Source organism: Rhinolophus hipposideros (genome assembly GCF_964194185.1).
Source record: "Rhinolophus hipposideros genome assembly, chromosome: 9".
NCBI classification, from domain to species: domain Eukaryota; kingdom Metazoa; phylum Chordata; class Mammalia; order Chiroptera; family Rhinolophidae; genus Rhinolophus; species Rhinolophus hipposideros.
Window position 1 is genome coordinate 3,530,310 of NC_138055.1, and position 19,356 is coordinate 3,549,665.

The window sequence follows — 19,356 nt, forward strand, 5'->3', positions numbered from 1 at the left end:
TGGACTATTTCATGGATTTCAAGGCATCGCAATCATCATCTTTCGCTGGAGCTCAAGATTTCCCATCTTTGGCCAGAAGCAAAATCAGATTGGCTCCTGAGTTCTTTAGACCTGGACCCAATAGCTTTTGAGAGCTCTCTTGCTGTCTGCTATGATAGGGTGGTACAGCCACACCTGGTACTTTGACTGCCCCAGCCATTTCTCCAAGAAATCTTGGGTTTGGTTTTTCTTTTGTTATTCTGTAGAAATAATATTTCAAGACCACAGTCTGGATAGCAGGAACACTCATTGTTTCTAGGCCTCTGTCAGTGAATATTTTTAAAGGTAAAAAATACATCATGAGTGCATACTGACATTTCCAATTCAAAATAAGGACCACACCGTTGTTTACTTAATCTCTTCTATAATATGAAGGAATCTTCCTTCTTCCATATCAGAATCTTGGTTCTTAAGAACATAGGAGATGATAGAATATCCCATAATTATTTATTTAACTTACTCCATATTCTGACACTGTAGTCTCAGAATAATCATACTGAAATTACCACCCCTAATTACTTAAATGAATAATTTGAGGAGGTAGGTTCTCTCCATTCTATCTACAAATTTTAAATAGATGTGCTATGTCTACAGTGTCTGAGCATATAGCAATTCACCCTATTTTTTTCTTGTAACCCTCATTTAGTTATAGTTCTATGAGTAACTATGTTTAATGCTTGTATGTTGATCATTTGGCATGTTGAAAATAATTTGTGCCCTTTGTATACAAAAGCTAGTTTTGCTGGGTATAAAATCCTGGTATTATATTTTCTTGAGCGTCCTAATCATTCATTTTCTTCTGGTATAAATCTTGCTGTGAAAAAGTTCGATGATAATATAATTTTTTCCCCTTAGACGTCACTTGCCATTTTTGCATGATGCCCATAGTTTTTCTCTTTAAAGTCCAATAATTTTACTAGACTATGTCTTGTGTTGGTTGCTCTGAGTAGATATGTTCAGTTATGTTGTATGTTCTTTCAATGTGGAATTTCAAATCCTTTTTTTAAATTTCTGTAAAGTTCCTTGAGTTATCATTTTTAGTGTTTATGTCCCCCCTCTTTGGGGGGTTAGTTCTTCATAGGTTTCTGTTACCTGTATATTGGATCTTATTTGCCTATCTTCAATATCTGTCACTTTCTCTTCAAGCCTTTTCATCGCTTTTGTTATTTGTTTTTAAATTTATAAAATTTTTCTTCTTTTCAGTTTCTCTTTTTCTTAAGTATTTATTTTTGAAATTGCTTTTTGCTTTAATTTTAAATTATTTCCTGAGTTCCATCACGTCATTTCTCAGTTTTTCCTATTTCTTTCTTTAAAAAATAAATTATCTCATATAAAATCATATATGATGTTTATGCATAATCTTAGCTCCTGAGTTTTTCCTAATGCTGACTTACATTGTCCTTCTATTATTGATTATTTTCTTAGTGGTTTTATTTTGTTTTGATACAGGTTACAATTTAGTTCTAGTTTGTGAGCATATCTTTCTGGTGTATTTTCATTACCCAGAGGGACGTCATTCTGTTTTTACTATCTTTTTTTTCTTATAAAAATTTTGTATGAGATTTAACCTTGATAGTTTTTGGTTGAATATTTTTATGTGAAACTAGTTTTCTTGAAATCTAAGTTAGAGGTATGGTTCACAGTGTTTTTTCTGACTTCCCAGAGCTCCCTCATCTGTTGTTTTTGGCAGCTTGCTTTCTGTTGTGTTTGTAGAGCTTTTTTATTCCTCTACATTACCTGGACCTTCTTTCTCCATCATTCCTGTTATTTCATTCCTACTCAGTTTTCTGCTTCATTTCCAGCAATTTTTTTCCCACAGTGTGAGATCCTGACCTTAAGGGAAGTTTGGTGGCTCAGTTTCAAGACTCCCTAGGGGCCAGGTTGCTCCATCCGTCAATACTTCCATGAGCCTCTTGTACACACTGGCCACTGGGATGAGCAAAATGCCTCCAAGTCTCAGCTGCTGTGCCCAAATTGGTCTATTGGACTTTGTTGGGAAAACCTGAGGACTCTTTTGGGGTCTCCCACTCCTTTCTCCTGCCTGGATGCCAATACCATGCATGTGGGCATGAATTGTATTTAGGGGTTTGTGGGGATACATCATCACCTTTAGTTGTAAAGGTTTTCTATGGACTTAAAAAATGTCTTATCTAGTTGTTCTGTGTGGTTTGGGTTGGGATCCAGAGAGCTTCAGAAACTATGTGCTGCATCTTCCCATCTTCCCGGATTCTCTACACTAGACATTGTATACACATCTCATTTCATCCTCACAGCTCTTTCCTCTACACCACGCTGCCTCCTTCTTTAGCTAATAAAATATCCTGTATTGTACTTGGGAATTACAGAGCTTGCATCCAGCGCTTTTTGAGATGAGGCTAGAGTAATAACCTAACCAGCATGGACTAATTCCAGTAATTCTGCCCTCTGCACAGCATTTGAGGCAGCTGGGGCAAGGCGTCAGAGCACAGACCCCGGAGCCAGCCTGCCTGGGTTTGAATCCCAGCCCCACCTGATACCAGCTGTGGGACTTGGGACAAGTTATTAAGCTTCCATGTCTTCATTGTGGAATGGGGATCACGCCAGTACTTTAATCACGAGGCCACTGTGAGGATTCGTTAAGTGATTGTGACAGTCCTGGTGCACAGAAGTAGTACTGTTAGCTGTTATCATTAACATCCCCATCATTACAGTAATGATAATCGCGAATATTTTCATTTCCCCTTTGGGAGTTTGGTTTCGTACAGAAGTGATGGCAGCTGTACATATCAGTGACCTAGGATACATCCAAACCCTCTAAACCTTCACTTCACATTTAAATCAAGATCCAAATGAACACTCAAGTACCTTCTAATGAGTGAACACACCAACACATAACGATTGCCTGCCATATACCAGACATGGCGTCAGATGTAATTTCATGTTATCTCCAAAATAATCCATGGACAAAGCACCTACTGTGTGCTAGGCACCTTGCTAGGAGCTAGAGACATGCACTGAATGAGACAGACTCGGTCTCTGCCTCCATGGAGTTTTCTCCGTGGGTTGATGGTGGGAAAGACAAATGAAAACCACAGGTAAATGGGAACTGCAAAGTGTGATAATAAGCATCAAGAAGGAAGCACTATGAGTAAATTGGACAGAAGAAACATAAACCCAAGGTATCAAGGAAGGCCTCTCTGAGAAAAGAACACTTAAGCTGAAGTTTAACCAACATTCAGGCCAAGGTTGCAAAGCAGGTACAAAGGGCCTGAGGCAGCAAAGAGCCTGTCACTGTGGCCCGAAGGAAGTGAGCAAGGAAGAACAATATGAGGTCGGGTTGGAAATGGACTAAATTATGCAGGGCCTTGAAAGCCATGTTGGGAACTTGTGACAGTGGCTTGGTTGGAATCATGGTAGAGATGGAGAGAAGCAGGTGGGTCATAGCCCACATTGGAGGTATCGTGACAGAATGGAATAGTCAGAGCTGTGGAGTCAGCAAACTGAGGTTAAAATAGGGGCTGTGTTATCTTGGACAAGTCACTCACCCTCTCTGAGTCTCTGTGAAGAGGATACACCTGCCCCACAGGACTGGAGGCAATGCATACAAAGGACCTGGTTCTCATGAGCAGCGCACTGCGCCGTCCCTCTGCCACCTCCCGGCACGGGACCAGCATCCTCAGTGGATGCACTGACCTCAATTAGACAAGGGCTGCTGCAATTGTGTTCAGTGTTTTTCCACCACAAGGTTGGGCTTCTCGTCAAGACAAACAGAAAAAGGAGGCTTGAATCTCTGGTTAGAGATTTTGTGCCTCCGTGACATGCTCAGCTCCAAGCAATATAGCAAGGAAACCAAGCTGGAACCAGAAGCCGGCTCTGCCACAAACAGGCCGTGTAACCTTGGCCAAGGCCCTCCCCCTTCTCTGGGCCTCAGTTTCCACATTTGTAAAATGAGAGGGGCTGGAGCTCACTAATCTCTGAGGGCCCTTCTCAAACATCACCTTGTCCTCTTGGCTCAACATAAAAATGGAGAAGAGAGAATTCATCTGAAATGGTAGACCCAGGCCTCATTCTCCCCTTGCCTGGAGTCCCTGGTGTTATGTACAGTGACTTCTATTGACAGACACTCCCAGGCACATACTCCCTTATGGAAAACACCCCTCGGTCACCCCTGGAGGCACCAGGCAGTGGCAAGTGCAGCTCACCCCAGGGTGATAAGCAGCGGATATTCCCAACCACGCCAAATAAAACTAAGGCACAGGAGGCATGTGGTATGGGATCGCCTGCTACACTTTATTAAAATCCCGGCGAAAAGGGTTAGGAAAGCAACAAGAGGGAGCCCCCACGGCCCAAAGCAAGTGCTCAGAGCTCTGCGGATACAAAGATGAAAAGCTTGGCCACAAAGGAGCTGACGGTGCCGTGGCGATAGAGGTCCATCTTGATAGTCAGGAGCAAGTCCCTGGGCTCAGGGACGGGCTTGGTGAGGGCCACCACCCCACTGTGGTGGTTCACCTTCCGGGTGCTGAAAAAGCCCTCCTCATTGCCGCTGGTGATGGCCAGCTGCATGCTGTCCCCTGGGACGGCACTGGAGGGGCCCATGCGGAAAACCACGGCGGGAACTTGGATGTTGGTGGGGAAAGAGAGGTGGTAGTAGGTTATTCTCAGAGGCAGCTTGTGGCACTCCTGATTCTCATGGCAAGGCAAGCGCTCACAGCGGCTGCAAGAAAAGTGGACAGAGAGACAAGAAGAGGGTTAGGGCAAATTCAGCAAGCGGAGGAACAACAGAGCACAGGGGAAGCGCGGGCTCACTGTGCAGGGCCTCCCGCCGCCCCTCTGGCCAATTCAGTCAATGGGAAGAGCACCCCTCACTCACCTGTGGGAGGTGTCGTGGACCTCCGGGCCGCTGACTCAGGCACTAGCCTCTTCCAACACCCTCAGGGGGCACTGGGTGGCTGGGGTCAAGGGTTGCGCCCGGAGTGAGGTGTGTCCCCTTCTCACCGGCAGAGCCCCACCCCGGGCCACACTCACCAGGCACACCCTGCCCTCTGAGTGTCATCCAGGCTCCTGGCCCCTGGCCCATGAGTGGTCAGGGCTACACAGGGCTCTTGGATGGGTTGTAGAGATGACCCTAGAAGTGACCATCTCCGCTACTAGCAGTGATAGCTGCTGTCACTTATCAAGCGCTTGGCTATTTGTCACCATGCATTCTCTAGTGTGATCACTGCAACTGCACTGTGAGGGTGGGGTGAGTGCCATTTTTCAGATGAGGAAACTGAGGCTGAAAGAGTCAATGGCCTTTCCAAGGTCACAGAGAGAGTTAAGCCAGATTTGTGCTCGGGTCATGAGGACTGTTCCCCATCCCCCCTCACTAGGCCTTATGCTCCAGGCCCAGGTTCCTGTCTGTGCCCACAGGGCCAGCCAGAGCTTGGAATGGAGATGGAGATAGGTTCTAACTTCCTATGACAGGATGGAAGCAGGTTTTAATTTCCAGTTATAGTCATTTCCTGTGACAGGATGGTGATAGCTCCTAACTTCCTGTGATGGAGATGGAGACAGGTTCTCACTTCTTGCGAGAGGATGGGGACAGGGACTATCATCTGCCACCTGAACATCAGGCCCATCACACTGTGAAGACAGCTGCCTTAGGAAGGACAGTCAAGGTGCAGAGTCCCGTGGGACTTGGCAGAGCATGGAAGCTCCGCCATCTTGGCTGTGTTTGGATTCTCCAGTCAGGCACATCTACTCTTCTAGTGTTGCACCACGTCTCCCTTTCAGCTTTTTAAGTTTCCATGCCTCCAGTTGGGTTACGTGGACTTATTTCACACTGGCATTTGTGAGAGTGGTCTCTTTTTACATCCTATTTCCAGGCTCTTTATCAGGACTGATAGCAATCCTTTCATTGCTTGCCCATGTACTATTCTGAGCTCTTAGAAAGAACAGCCCTGGGGATGGGCTCTGTGGTACTAAAGGCATATGAGGGTCAGGAACACTGAAGAAAGGAGTCATGCGTGGGAGGGGCCCAAAGGCCGCAGGGAGGAGCTGTAAGAAAGAAGGTAGGCATAGGTGCTGCTGAGGGGCGGCCCAAGGCCCGAAACCCAGGTCAGGGCGGATGGGAGTGCTCCGGGTGATCTAGGAGACTCTGAGGGATGGTGTCCAGCATCATGCTGGTCCATCCAAGTTTCTCCTTCCACCTGCTCACTTCACTGACCCGTATCGTTCTCCTTATTCTACTGATGGGAAGACAGAAGCACAGTGAGTCCATGACTTCACACACACACACACACACACACACACACACACTCACACACACACACTCACACACACTCACACACACACTCACACACACTCACACTCACACACACACACTCACACACACTCACACGGAGCCGCTTTAGGAAAGGCCTGGTGGGTCTGGCCAGCAGGTGGCGCTAGAGTCTCTCTATGTGAGTCAAGCTTTCCCACTTTCGTGTGGCCAGTCCCTTGTCCAAGGGCAGGGTTGTGATTTGTCACATGGAAGCATTATCCCAGCATGTGTGGAAGGCAGGGAAGGGAAGGTGTGTGTGATGTTCTGGTATAGCTCCCGCAGCCATCGCACACAAGAGAGACGGACGTTCCTTCCTGCGCGATGGTCTCCACACTCCCGGCCCCACAGAGCCCCCCACGCCCTTCCTCACACAAGGCACTTCTGTGCCTGGCTCCTTCTAGACCACTCGCTTCCCAAGGGCAGGGCTGTGGCTCTTTGGCTTTACCTCCAATACCCGGCATGGGCTCAACACCTACTACGTGTTTAGTAAACGTGTACAAATAAACATGGCCCTGATTTTTCTGATCAGTTTCCACTGCTATTGTCCTATCCTGCCCTATCCTAGACTTCTTGAAACACCCCGGAAAACAGAATTACTGCATCTGGCAAACGGTCAGACTGGGAATGGCACAAAAGTCTCTGTTAGCCGGTGTATCTAGACTGAGAAGGGGTTGCTGTCACCGCGTCTATTACAGAGCAGAGGAGGGTCAGGTCCCTGGGACCCAGGCTTTGGTTTCCATCTCATCAAGCACAAGAGAAAAATGTGCCTCGATTTTCAGTTCAACAAATTTGATCAGAACACCCCAAATTCCGTGAAAATGTAATTCCTGAAAGCTACTATATACCAGAGAAAAAAGGTGTCAAGGCCCAGTCCCTCCTTCTGAGACACATGGCTGCTCTGGCCACCTGCAGGCTGTCCGATACTTGCAGCTGTCTCTGGCTTTCATGCTCTTGCCATTCTGGAGACAAGCCCCAGACATGGGCCAGGGTAGGACTAACCCCCTCTGTCTACCCGCATTGCTCCCTCAGGCTGAGAGTTGTGCCAACCGAGGCTGCCCAGCCTCGCTCTGGCTTCCAAGACCACGAGTCTCAGGGGTCGGCCCTGCTGGAGGGATAAAGAGAATGTTTTCAGTCCCATCCCAGGCTCTGGGACATTTTGAACATTCATCCTGCGGGCAGGGGGAAACTGTGTGGTCAGAATCTTAACAGCCGGTTGGTCCGCGAGGCCCAGCACTGTGTCTTGTGGCCCAGCCCGCTGGGTCGTGCTCTAGTTCCCACCCCTCAGCCACCACGGACATTGCCCAGAAGGAGACTGTGTGGAGAGACAGAGAAGGCTAAAAACCCAGAGAGAGTGAGAGAGAGCAAGACACCATTTTAAATCTTGCCTGTCAAGACTCCTGGAACGAGCCGGTCTTGTTGGATATGAACCACAGAAGTACTGACCACCGGGTCCTTTCTAAGACAGCTCTTTCAGAATTTACAAATTATTTTCCAAAAGGCATATAATAAATTCTTTAAGAGGGTGTTTGAGGAGGAAGGACATGGGCTATAAAATAGAAAATTCCAGGTTGAGGAATTAGCACGGCTGAAAAGGTTGACTCTTCCCCATCTGAAGCTCCGGCCTGTATCCTGCTCATGCCGGTTTATGTGACTTGCCGATGACTTAGCACTATGCTCACACTAAGTTGTTGGTGCTCCCGTGGTCCCAGAGTAACTCCCCTGACTGGGAGGGGACAGTCAGGATAAGACCCCCCATGGCCCCTCAATGTGGGATTCCAGGCCTGGCCCACACTTCCTACACACGATGCTGGGCTCCCGGCGAGTCCATGATTCCCCAACAGGGGTCAAAAAAGCAGAAAACTGTAACCAGACAGATTCCTGTGAGTGGCAGTGGTGGCCCCATGACCACAGAGCTCTTCAGGAGCCATGTCTTGTGTTCCCATCGGAGGGCCGAGGGACTCAGCCGGTCCCAGTCAGCACACAGCAGGGCAAGAGGTGCTGTTCCCCTTACGGACTTCTGTGTCCTGAGAGGAGCACAGGATGGCTTATAGTCACCCTCCTCACCACTGTTTTCTAGGCACCAATGCTGGCACTGGTTGGGTACCCAGAGCTCGTTACTGCCAATCGTCACTTGTTAAGGCCTTGCCAAGCAGGTATTACAGATGCAGAAAGGGCCCCTGGGTGACCAACAGACTGACACAAGGTCACGGCACCAAGGAACAGGAGAGCCATCGTACTGGCAGTAACATATGCCTTGGGGTGCCCACCCACACACCCCACCAAAGCTGAACCCAGAACAAACTTTATGGAATGGCTCTGTCTCACAGTCACAGGTTACCCTGTAGGAACCCGGGAGGGTTACATCGTCACCCCCTGTAGCGCTAAGGGCATGGAGGCTCTGAGACGCTCACAGGACCAACTCAAGGTCAAGGTCAAGGGACCTGGAATGGACTGAGCTGGGCGGCAAACCCAAGCGAGCCTAACTCCATAGCCAGGATCTTTTCTGAATACCTGAGCACATCAGCCTCCCCATGAGGTGAGACCAGTCATGGGGCATAACAGGGGTGGGGCTGTGGGGTGGCACTCGGCCTGCCTGGTCCTGCTCAGGTCAGCACCCTCAGCTCTCGGCGCATTCCTCTCCCAGCTCCATTCTCCACCCAGCCTCGGCTCAGGCCACTGGGTGGCACTAGCGAGCAGAAATAGACATTAATGCAGCAGCCATCCTGCCTGGAGCTGCCCCTCGCCTTTACTGCGCGTAGGTGTCCACTTCCTGCCCTTACTTATGAAGCATGACGAGCCCCGTCTTCATCACCCCCGGGGGACAGGCTGATGACCCCATGGGATGGGGACATATCAGGAGTCGGAGCATCGACCCCTCAGTGACCACTGTGCTGTTGCTAGGGGGACACCCCATGTCATTGCTGGGAACTCCTTCCTTCCCATTTAATGTGTGTCCACACCCCTGTTGCAGTCCTGCCCCCCACTCCCTCCCTCTCTGCCTAAGTCAGTTCCTCCTTCCCCCTTCATTCAAGCATCGCCTACTCCAGGCACCCCCTCCCCCCACCCCAACCACATGGGGGCCATCCTGGTCTCAGCACCTCTGCACTCTGTAGCCATGGATGGCTTTTGCACATGCTCCTAGTGGGCAGCCTTTGCAAGCCCACTATCTGCCCAGGTGTCTGCACACAGTAGGCCCACAGTGAACATCCCTCATATGAGTTAAGTGAATTTCTCCAGCACTGAGGGTTGGCAAAGGCATCCAGAGTGCATGCCAACATGACGGGGACAAGGTGGTGGTCTGCAGATTCCAGCAGCAACCTCAACAAGCAATGCCACCCTCGTGCTGAGCATGTGTGAAGACCCCGCACAGGGCAGCCTCCCCTGCGTCTGCTTTCATAGCTGTGTGTGTTAGAGGTCGACCGCAAACAGCCCTTCTTCCAGTAACCTCAAACCCAGACGTCGACAAAGCTCTGGGAGCGAGGGGCCTCACGATGACAAATGGCAGCACAGCCTCAAAATGAGGACAGGAACTTTGTTACCAGCTCAGAGGAGCGCCTTCACTGTCCATTGGGCCACAGCATAACCCACAAGCTCTCTCGAATGCCGTCCACTCACAAACCCAAATCTCAAGTGGCTTTTCCCTAGCCGGGGCTCAGGAAAGAAGCAAAGTATTGTTTTTTCAAGCAGACAAAACACATGCTGGGGGAACAGAGCTGGCCTGGGGACGGTGGCGAGGCTGGTGGGTGAGCACCCGAGGCTGAGGAAACAAGAGTGGCTGGGGAACTGGGGCTGTCTGAGCATCTCCTGCTCTGGCTGGGCCAGAACCTGGAGCCAGGGCTTTCAGGCTGGGTACCTGGACCCTGGGTCTGGGGGACCATCCACGTCACAGACCGTCTGGCAGGAGGAGTAGGCTCAAGGTCAAGAGGCCAAGCCACACTGTCTGCCTGGCTGTGTGCTGGCTTTGAGCATTTCCAGGGGCTAGAGGGGGGAGGGGTCAGGTGTCCACGCTCCTGAGATGGGCTCCCACCACGGAGCTTTTCCTGAAATGACTGACAGTGGCACTGAATGAGTTTCCAAATAAAACTAGGGGTGAGATGGTGTGTGGTGAGTCCAGAGGGTCCTCACTACTCCCTGAGGGAGGGGCTCCTCCACACCCCAGCAGACATCCCGGTGGCCTAGGAGTGAATGAGCTTCCAATGACGCGTGGACACACAGCTTCAAACTGAGGACGCGGAATGTTCCATGCTATTCCCACAAACTCACTGGTTGGACAGAATCTGGCTTTCAGGTGGGTTCACCTAAAACTGATGTCCCAACAAGTCACGTCGGCCCACCTGGAGTCATGGCTACGCCACGAGTCAGAGCACGTCTGACATCTGTGTCTCACAGATGAGGAAACTGAGGCCCAGAGAGCTGTCCCCTGTGCAAGGTTCACCCTGGGTAATGAGAGGGCTGAGGTTTCCGCCGGGTTCCACACACAGGCCGATCTGAGAGCAGGCCCGCCGACTTTTAGCTCATAGGAAGTCACTACCTTGGTTTCTGAGACCACCCTCGCTGGCATTTAGAGGTCTGAGAACCAGGGGTCCGCAAGTTTCCTCAGACCCCAACGGGAGGGCACAGCTCATTAACCACCTGCCCAGGCTGGGAGCCAGACCCCCAAGAAGGCCGACACAGACAGACAACCGCGGGCCGAAGGACTTACGTGTCTGCAGAGCGGCGGTAGTTCTCCGGGCAATCAAAGGCCAGGCAGCGGAAGCCGCCCTGGATGTTGAAGCAGGTCTCGTTGATGGAGCAGTTGTGGATGCCGGTCACACACTCATCAATGTCTGCGAGAGACCCCCGCCCCCAAGGCAGCCGGTGAAGGCCGAGGCCACCCAAGCAGCCCCCACCCACAAACAGGGTTGCTCAGGCCTCCCACCAGGATCTTGCCATCCTTCCCTCTGTCAGCTGCGCTCCGGAGCAGTGTCCTGTGCCAGCTCTTTTATTTATAGGACGTTTATATTTATAGAGTTTTCACTTATTATTCACAATCCCTGGAATGGGCATAACAATTACAACAGCCAACATTCGGATGGGCCTGGAAGTGCTTTGCAGAATTCTCTTCATTCTCCTAATAATGCAGTGAGGCAAGTAGCGTATTGTACTCATTTTAGGGAGGAGCTTGGAGGTTCAGTGACATGCCTAAGGCCACACATTTTGTAAGAGGTGGAGCTGAACTTTGAACCCAGGCAGGCTGGCACCAGGATCTGTGCTCCAATCAGCCAGCACCTCTCCACGGTTCACTTCACGTGTGACTCGTAACATCCTAACAAGGAAGGAGCAGAAGCTATAAGCCCCATGTTACAGATGGGGCTTAATGGGATACTATGTTGTGCCTAGTGTCCGAGGTCGGTGATGTCTGGGCTGAGCCCTGGACATGGGGAGCCGTCCCCCATGAGATATCTGTTAAGAGGTACCAAATGCCTGACCTTGGTGGCAAAAACAACACTGCGAATCTCAAAGCCCAGGCTCAGGAATGTGTTTTTGCTATGTCTGGCAGGACCCCAGGCTGTGGAGAGGGAGCCAGGCCAGGAGCCAGAAAGTCATCTGCTCCATCAGAAATGCGAAAATAGAGCGACTTTCACCCAGAGCTCCAGAGCAAGGGGCCAGCTGAGTGGGTCCCTCCCAGGAAACGCCACAGCTGCTGCCTTGGATCAAAGTCACCTTCTTCATGACCAGAAATGACATCTGAAGAACCCGGGGACTCAAGCCTCTGGGTCACCAGCCCCATGAGGGGTTCAGGAGGAAGGGGCTAAGCAGACCCCACTAGATTCAGCTTCTGGGCCTGTTCCCCGAGGTGAGGCAGTTTCCATTCCAGAATCGTTCATTCACAAATATCTAGTCAGCACCCCCTCTGTTACTCAAAGGACGGTTATAGGTCGCAGGATGACCCCTAGAGTGTTCTTAGATATGGGAGCCGAGTGATCCCCCTAATTTAGCCCATGCTGGAGCTGGCCCCACCCCCCAGCACCAGTGGAACCCTCACAGACATAGTGTCCATAGATACAGAGACCCCGGGTTGTCACACAGCCCTCCGCTGGCCTGGGCACCTTGGCCCAGAGGCCTCTGCCATCTGCTCACTGCCCTTAACGGCCGGCAGGGTCTGGCCCACAGCAAGCGTTTGTTGAATGACAATGAAAGACTGAGCAAACGGCACTGCTGTGGAATGGGGTTCAGGGCACCGACTTCTCATTTCCTGCCTGGTAGGCATCTCCCTAAAGGCTCTTCCAGGCCCCCCAGGGATGCCGAGGGCAGGGAAGGAGAGCTCAGAACCCCTGAAGACAGGTTTGCTGGTGGTGGGGACAGGTGTGAGAGACCAGGGTGTACGCGGAACGCCCACATCTCAGATACAGAGGCCTCCCTCACCCTTCCCAAATGCACCCTACCTGCGATGTGGCCCCTTTGTCAGAGAAGCACATCTCCCCAGCTGGGGACTGCCTGGCCTCAGCCCCCAGACACTGCAGAGCCCCAAGTACGGCCTGTGTGACCTGGGGAGTTCCACCACTCACCTTGGCAGTTGCGGCCATTGGGGGCCAGCCTGTATCCGGTTGGGGGGCAGCTGCACTGGAAGCTTCCAGGGATATTGACACAGCGGTAGGAGCAGATGTGGCCCCCGGTGGGCAGGGCACACTCGTCGATGTCTGTGATGGCAAATCCCACTCTCAGCACCCTGTGTGGACCCTGGCCAGGCCACGTCACCCCAGTGGGGCGGGCTGGGGCCTGGGAGGGTAGCCGCCCAGGGCCAGCTGGACACAGGAGGACTCCCAGTGCTGGGGCTGGGGCAGCCTCAGAGACTATCATGTCAGAGGGAAAACAGGCCCAGAGAGGGTAGGACCTAGCCTAGGGCCACACAGCAAGTTCATGGTGTGAAGTGTGCATATGTGGGGGCAGGAGGCAGAATGGGGGCTCAGCAGAGGGGATAGGCCAAGGGCTTCAGAATGAGACCCAGGACAGGTGCCCAAGGGCTTCAGAATGACACGCAGGACAGGTGCAAGCCCATCCTAATGCTTATTATAATTGAGCTAATAAAAAATACCCCTTTCATGAAAATTGTAATCTTAACAATTGCCCTTTAAGCACCTTGCTGTGCCAGGCAGTGTAGGAAGCCCTCTGAGTCGTCACCCGGTTTCATCCTCTGACAACCTGGTGAGCCTGGGGTGAACCCCTGTGTTACAGGGGAGGAGGGCCCAGGCTGGGCGAGGGGCTTCCAAAAGGTCAGAAGCAGAGCTGCGAGTCAGGGACATGGGTGGCGCCCCCTCACCCGAGTCACACGCCACTGCCAAGCCCCGGTCAGGGTCCCTGCACACATGGCGATCACCAGTGTTACGTGCTTATTAAACAAACATCTGGTGAGTGGCTTTGCTCCTTTCCAAACCTCACTATCAATGGTGGGTAAAGTGCACCCAAATAAATCTCAGTTAGAGGGAAAAAACAAACCACCCGCCAACCTGAAAGGGCGCTAAGTAGGAGGGGGTGGAGGGTGCTCTCCCGCGAGCGGGCGTCCTCACCTTCGCAAGTGACCCCATCCACGTCGCTGAGCTGGTATCCTCGGCGGCAGTAACACTGGTAGGAGCCGTAGACATTGGCACACTCCTGGCTACAGGGGCTGCTGTCGCACTCATTTACGTCTGAAAGAGAGGGTCCCTTGGGGTCACTACTCAGAGCCGAGCCCCACATCCGTGGCATTGCAGTGAACACAGCACCTCCTCAAGTTACGCACACAGAGAGGCGGAGGTGCCGGAGCGTGGGGTTGGGGACCCATGTGGGGTCTCCCCCAGGGAGAGAGGCTCTCCCTCTGGCCCCCCATGACTGATGGACCTAGAATCTCTCCATCCCCACCACTGCCTGCTTCACACTGCACCATCTCCCATAGGATGACAGTAACAGCCTCCAGCCTCAGCTCCTTCCAACCCAGCCGCCACCACCACCAAGGTCCCAGAGTCAGTTCTGGTTCTTAAATGGAAATCTGATCATGTCCTCCCCACTTTACCTCCCAGACGATGTCCTCTGCAGATGAGGGTGGCCCTGCATGACCCAGTTAATATGCCAATACCTAATCCTCCAATGCTCAGAACTCACTGGGCCACTCAGCAACTCTGGGCTCCTATCATCTATTCCCCTTGGTGACAGCAGCGATGGGCACATATCCGGCCCTCTACTTGTTTTGTAAATAAAGTTTTATTGGCACACAGCCATGCTCATTCATTTACTTCAGTCTATGGCTGCTTTTGCCCTACAATGGCAGAGTTGAGTGGTTGCAAAAGACTGTGGCTGACGAGGCCTAAAATATTTACTATGTGGCTCTTAAAAAACAAAAAGTTTGCCAACCTCTGGCCTACAAGTCTCTCTCTCTCAGCAGTCTTTACTGCTAATTCTTAGTAGAGCAGGAGGGGTGAGCAGCTAAGCACATCCAATAGCCTCTCACTTTACGTGTCATCCTTGCAGCCCCCACACGGCCAGTCAGGCTGCACCTGTTCACCTGCTCACCTCTACCCAGTGTGGTTCCTCGTCACCTCCCAGTGACACTCCCTGAAGGTAGGAACCATGTTCTTGCCGCACACCTTGATGGGGAGGGGTTCTTTATAAATGTTTAGTGAGCTAATATGGCAAGGCTGGCCAGGCCCGGGTTTTGTATCCACAACATTGCTCACTAACGTAGATACGAATGTCTACTTTTCAGTCATTTAGAGGTGACCAGGGACAGCACAAGCCATGAATGACAACAACAATGATACCAGTCATCTCCATACTGCCAGGACTCCATCTCACACCGGGCATGTGATAAGCTCTTCACCTGCTTCATCTTGTCTCCATCGTGATGACCCTCTATAATGTGGGTCCTAATACCCCCATTTTACAGATGAGGACACTGAGTCCTAGAAACACTGAGTTATTTCTTCAAGGCCATGAAAATAGCAGAGCTGGAATGTGCATCCAGGCCCGAGGGCCTCCACACATGAATCTTGCTCCTTGCCAATAGACATGAGACAGGTATGGTTCTTGGGGACCAATCCCAGAATTTCAGGGGACACCTAGGATCCAGGAGCCTGTTATACTGTCCATCCTCCAGGTAGAGAATTATGTCCCCTGGGGCACATTCTGGCAGATCGGACTTATGTGATCACATCCTTCTTAATCCAGAATTGTAAGGCCTGCCATGTCTTCAGTCTGACTCGACCAGCTCTGCCCTGGGCATTATACTGCACTCAGTAGGGCTTCATGGGCAATGTGGGGGATCCCAACGGCTGTCAAAGTTCTCAACTTCAGCTGACTTCAGAACCTAATCCCCATAGAAGACGTGATATCTGCTGAGCCAAACCCTGTGCTAAATGCACTGCTCACGACACCTGGGTCCATCCCATCACAGGTCAGTGTGGTCTTAGAACTCAAGACTCCCGGCACCAATGACTGCGTCCAACCCCCACCCTGCACACTACACTAAGGGACCTGAGCAGACTTTGGCACGGCTTCTATTGGCCTGAGACCGTGTCCCTAGGATGACAACCCCAGCCCCCTTTAAATGCCTGCCTGAGAAAGCTCACAGCTGCCAAAAGAATTTCCTGTGTGTTCCAGCCAACACCTGACTACAGGCCCTCACTTCCGTTTCTCTTAGAAACATTTCCTTTAGAAAACTTGCAAATGTGAGTCCTTTCCCTGTCCCTTTGAAATGTACCTTCTACAACCCAGGACCATCTACCTCAAGCACTGGGAAGCATGCCTTTGAAATGTCATCATCAAGAAGGGTAGGCCCCTACCTCCCAGTCTCTGCCAGAGGGTAGGAGCCAATTAGCAGCAACAGCTGGCTTAATCACATGGACCACTTCCCTTAATATCCGTCCGTGCTTTTCCTGAGCATGACCCAGCATTTCAAAAGCCCTTTTGTTTTGGTGGAGTTGAGACTAATTTACAGTGAGGTCTCCCTCCCCTACTGCAGCACTGTAAATAAAATCTGTCTTGCCGCTGTAAACAAGTGTCCCGCTTTTGTTTCTCTTTGACATATCAACCCTACTTCCCCCATGAGGCCACTGAGGCAGGTGAGGTCGGCCACTCCCTAAGGTCACGTGAATAAGAGGTGGGTCTAAGGCCTCCAGGTCCTGCAATCTCAGCCGTATCTCTGCCAGCTTGTTAACTCCACATGTGTCGCCTTGGAGGGCAGGTGTTAGCAGCCCCTCCAGGGGGAGAAATCGGGGGAGCAGTCAGCTCTGACAAGCAACCTCTTGTAGGCATTTCCCACCGCAAACATGTCATTTAATATGAATGTGTGTCAGTCCCAGATGGGCTGCCCTGCCCCTGCCCCTCACCTTCACACGACCGGCCGTCAGCCGAGAGCCGGAAGCCCGCAGTGCAACTGCAGTAGTATGAGCCCGGCGTGTTCTCGCACTTGTGGCCACACAGGCGCCCGGGGTAACGCCGACACTCGTTGACGTCTAAAACAGAGCAGGTGGACAGCTCAGGGACAGCGTCCTCCCCTGGCAGCCACACTCCGCCTCCCCCTCTGTGGTTTCAGCCTCATTTCTCAGAGGCAAAGTGACTTGTCTCCAAAACAGGGCAAGTCAGTGGGGGAGTTGGGGCCACACTGGGCCGGCCTCATGTTCCTTCCGCAACGGTACGTCTGATGCTCCACCCCAGAGCCCCAAGGGAGGGTCCATGGGATCTGACCAAGGGGCCCTGGGGGTGGGTGGGGCAGGTCCCAGCCTGCCCTGAACAGCCTGGTTTGGGGATGGCAGGCGCCAGCCAGTAAGGTCTGGCCACCATGCTGTCTCTGGTTCTCACTGCCCTGGACGACAGCCCTAGACAATCCCTAATCCTTGGGGCATTTGTACAGTGGGCTGGAGCCTCGTCAACATTTGGGGGTCTTAGGTCAAACACAGCACCTGCTGTACAGTGGGGAAACTGGCTCCGGCCTGGGAGGTAGCAGCAAGAGCTGGAACTGGGATGGGGTCTCCTGGCTCAGACTCTTTCTCTGGGACTGTAACAGGCTGGTTCTCTCTGGTGCCACCTGGCCGGGTGCCCCAAGGCCTGGGCAGATACCCACGTACCCACACACGTCTTGCTGATGCCGTCGAAATGGTAACCAGTCTTGCATTCACAGCGGAAACTTCCAGGGGAGTTCACACAGAGGTGCCCCGGCCCACAGGGCTCGGCGGGTGATGAACACTCATCCACATCTTGCAAAAGAGAAAGACACATGAAAAAACCTTTAGTATGTGTGTGTTTCCCCTAGGTCAGAAAGGAAAGAAAGGGAGGAGCAAACTAAAATGTACTTTGACAAAGCAGCACCGTTTATTCTTTAACACGATTTTACGGAGCACCTACTGTGTGTTGGGCGCATGCTGGAGAGGCAGTTGACCAGGTCACCCACTACCCTCGGGGCACTCCCACTCTGGCCAGCCAGCAGTGACCTTAGTTAAGGCAGGAAATGCCCAGGGATGAGGGGAGACGCTGAGGAAATGCCCTGGGAGTAACAGGGAAGAAGACCCCTCTGGCTGGCAGGGATCTGGGCAGGCTGGGTGCAAAAGCCTTCGCCCTGGAGCCAAGGGAATGGAGGAGCAGGTGGGCGGAGGGAGTAATGGAAGAGCAAAAAGCCCACCGAGAGGAAAGGGCAGGGCTTGCATGGGGCACAGCAAGACGTATTTCATCTGGATTATAAGGTTCGTGAGGTTGGGACCAGCTCAGGATGACTGAATTGTAAGTAGTGTCATCTATCCTGTTTGTCAGCAATGGGGGCTGTGAGCGTGGAGGGGCAAGAGCGCTCTTGGCTCAGGACGACCAGACAGAGTGAAGGGGACAAAGCTGGAGGCAGCAGGCGGGTTGGTAGTCTACTGCAACAGTCCAGGCAGCAGACGGTAAAGGCCTGAGCTTGGAGACAGCAACGGGATGGACAGGCGGAAATGGCTTCACTTTGGGGATCTACTCTCTCCTTCCAGAGACGAAAGGGTTGAGCTGGGAGCAGATAAAAAAATGCATTTCAGATTGGTTTTCTTTCTTAATACCAACCAACACAGCGGGTTCCCTCCTCGTTGAGATGGTAGCCACGGCCACAGTTGGGCACGTTCTTCTGGCACGTATAGGAGCCCTCCGTGTTGATACATGTGTGCCCGACAGGGCACGCAGGACTGATACTTATACACTCATTGATATCTATAGCGGGAAAGATGGAGAACGTGTGGTTAAACATGGCGGGCTTCCCCAAACCCAACAAGCAGATCTCCAAAGAAACCGCACATCCCCCCTCTTTGTAAAACTACAAGCAGGTGGTATGGTGCCCTCACCCTGGACCACGTCGCAGCCTCCCAACGGGCTCCCAGATTTCGCCAGCACACACCACCTTAAATACCACCATCCTGGCCCATCTTCCTGCTCCTAAACCTTCAATGCCTCCTTCTTTTGCTGCACTGAATCTGAAGCAGCTTACTTGGCTTCCAGGCCCTTCCACGGTCAAGTCCCCTCTGATTCCCACATGGTGGACTGGCAATTCGGGTGCCATCTGTATCCATGCACTCCACATGGTAAACGAGTGTCCTCCCTGAGCGGGATGCAGGGCGAGGGAGACAGAGGTGGCCGTCCCCTAGGTGCCAGCACTACCACCCTGGCGAGGCTCTGGGCTCCTCCAGTGACCAGCCAGGTCCCTCCTGGTCCCAGCCTCACTCTGGCCAGTCTGTCCTATAGCCCAGGCTCCAGCTCTACCAACACACCTATGGATGCTGGATAGGCCACTTGGGTTCCACCTTTGTACCTTTATTCATATAGTTCCTTCCTGGGAAGCCACCTCCCTTGCCTGCCTGGTAAACAGGCTGGCCCCTTGGTGGGCAGAGGGAGCTCTCCAGCTATATGGTGTCTGCTGAGTGGCCAGAGGGGGTCCAGGGGGCTTCAGGGGCCCCAGGGATGCTTCCAGGAGCTCCAGGAAGACACATGCTGGCTATACGTGAGGTCAGAGCTGCCCACCACTGACCAAGCTAACCTGGGGGAGTGAGCATGCCGTCGGCGGAGGTGTGCAA

At 52.1% G+C, this 19,356-nt stretch overlaps 1 protein-coding gene across 2 annotated transcripts in view; it reads right to left on the reverse strand.

The window, feature by feature from the left end:
- FBLN1 (fibulin 1) overlaps positions 1-19,356 on the reverse strand; it is a 75,190-nt gene that overhangs the window by 24,283 nt on the left and 31,551 nt on the right. Inside the window, exons 9-15 of one of the 2 annotated variants that reach the window (XM_081059870.1) lie at positions 18,356-18,499; positions 17,398-17,526; positions 16,660-16,785; positions 13,867-13,986; positions 12,868-12,999; positions 11,022-11,145; positions 4,288-4,732 (exon numbers count right to left, since the gene is read on the reverse strand). In XM_081059870.1, the coding sequence (XP_080915996.1) occupies positions 4,378-4,732; positions 11,022-11,145; positions 12,868-12,999; positions 13,867-13,986; positions 16,660-16,785; positions 17,398-17,526; positions 18,356-18,499 (1,130 nt within the window). In that variant the 3' untranslated portion in view covers positions 4,288-4,377. Of the gene's footprint in view, positions 1-4,287; positions 4,733-11,021; positions 11,146-12,867; positions 13,000-13,866; positions 13,987-16,659; positions 16,786-17,397; positions 17,527-18,355; positions 18,500-19,356 lie in introns of those variants that run through there. The other variant, XM_081059869.1, reaches the window with a different exon arrangement.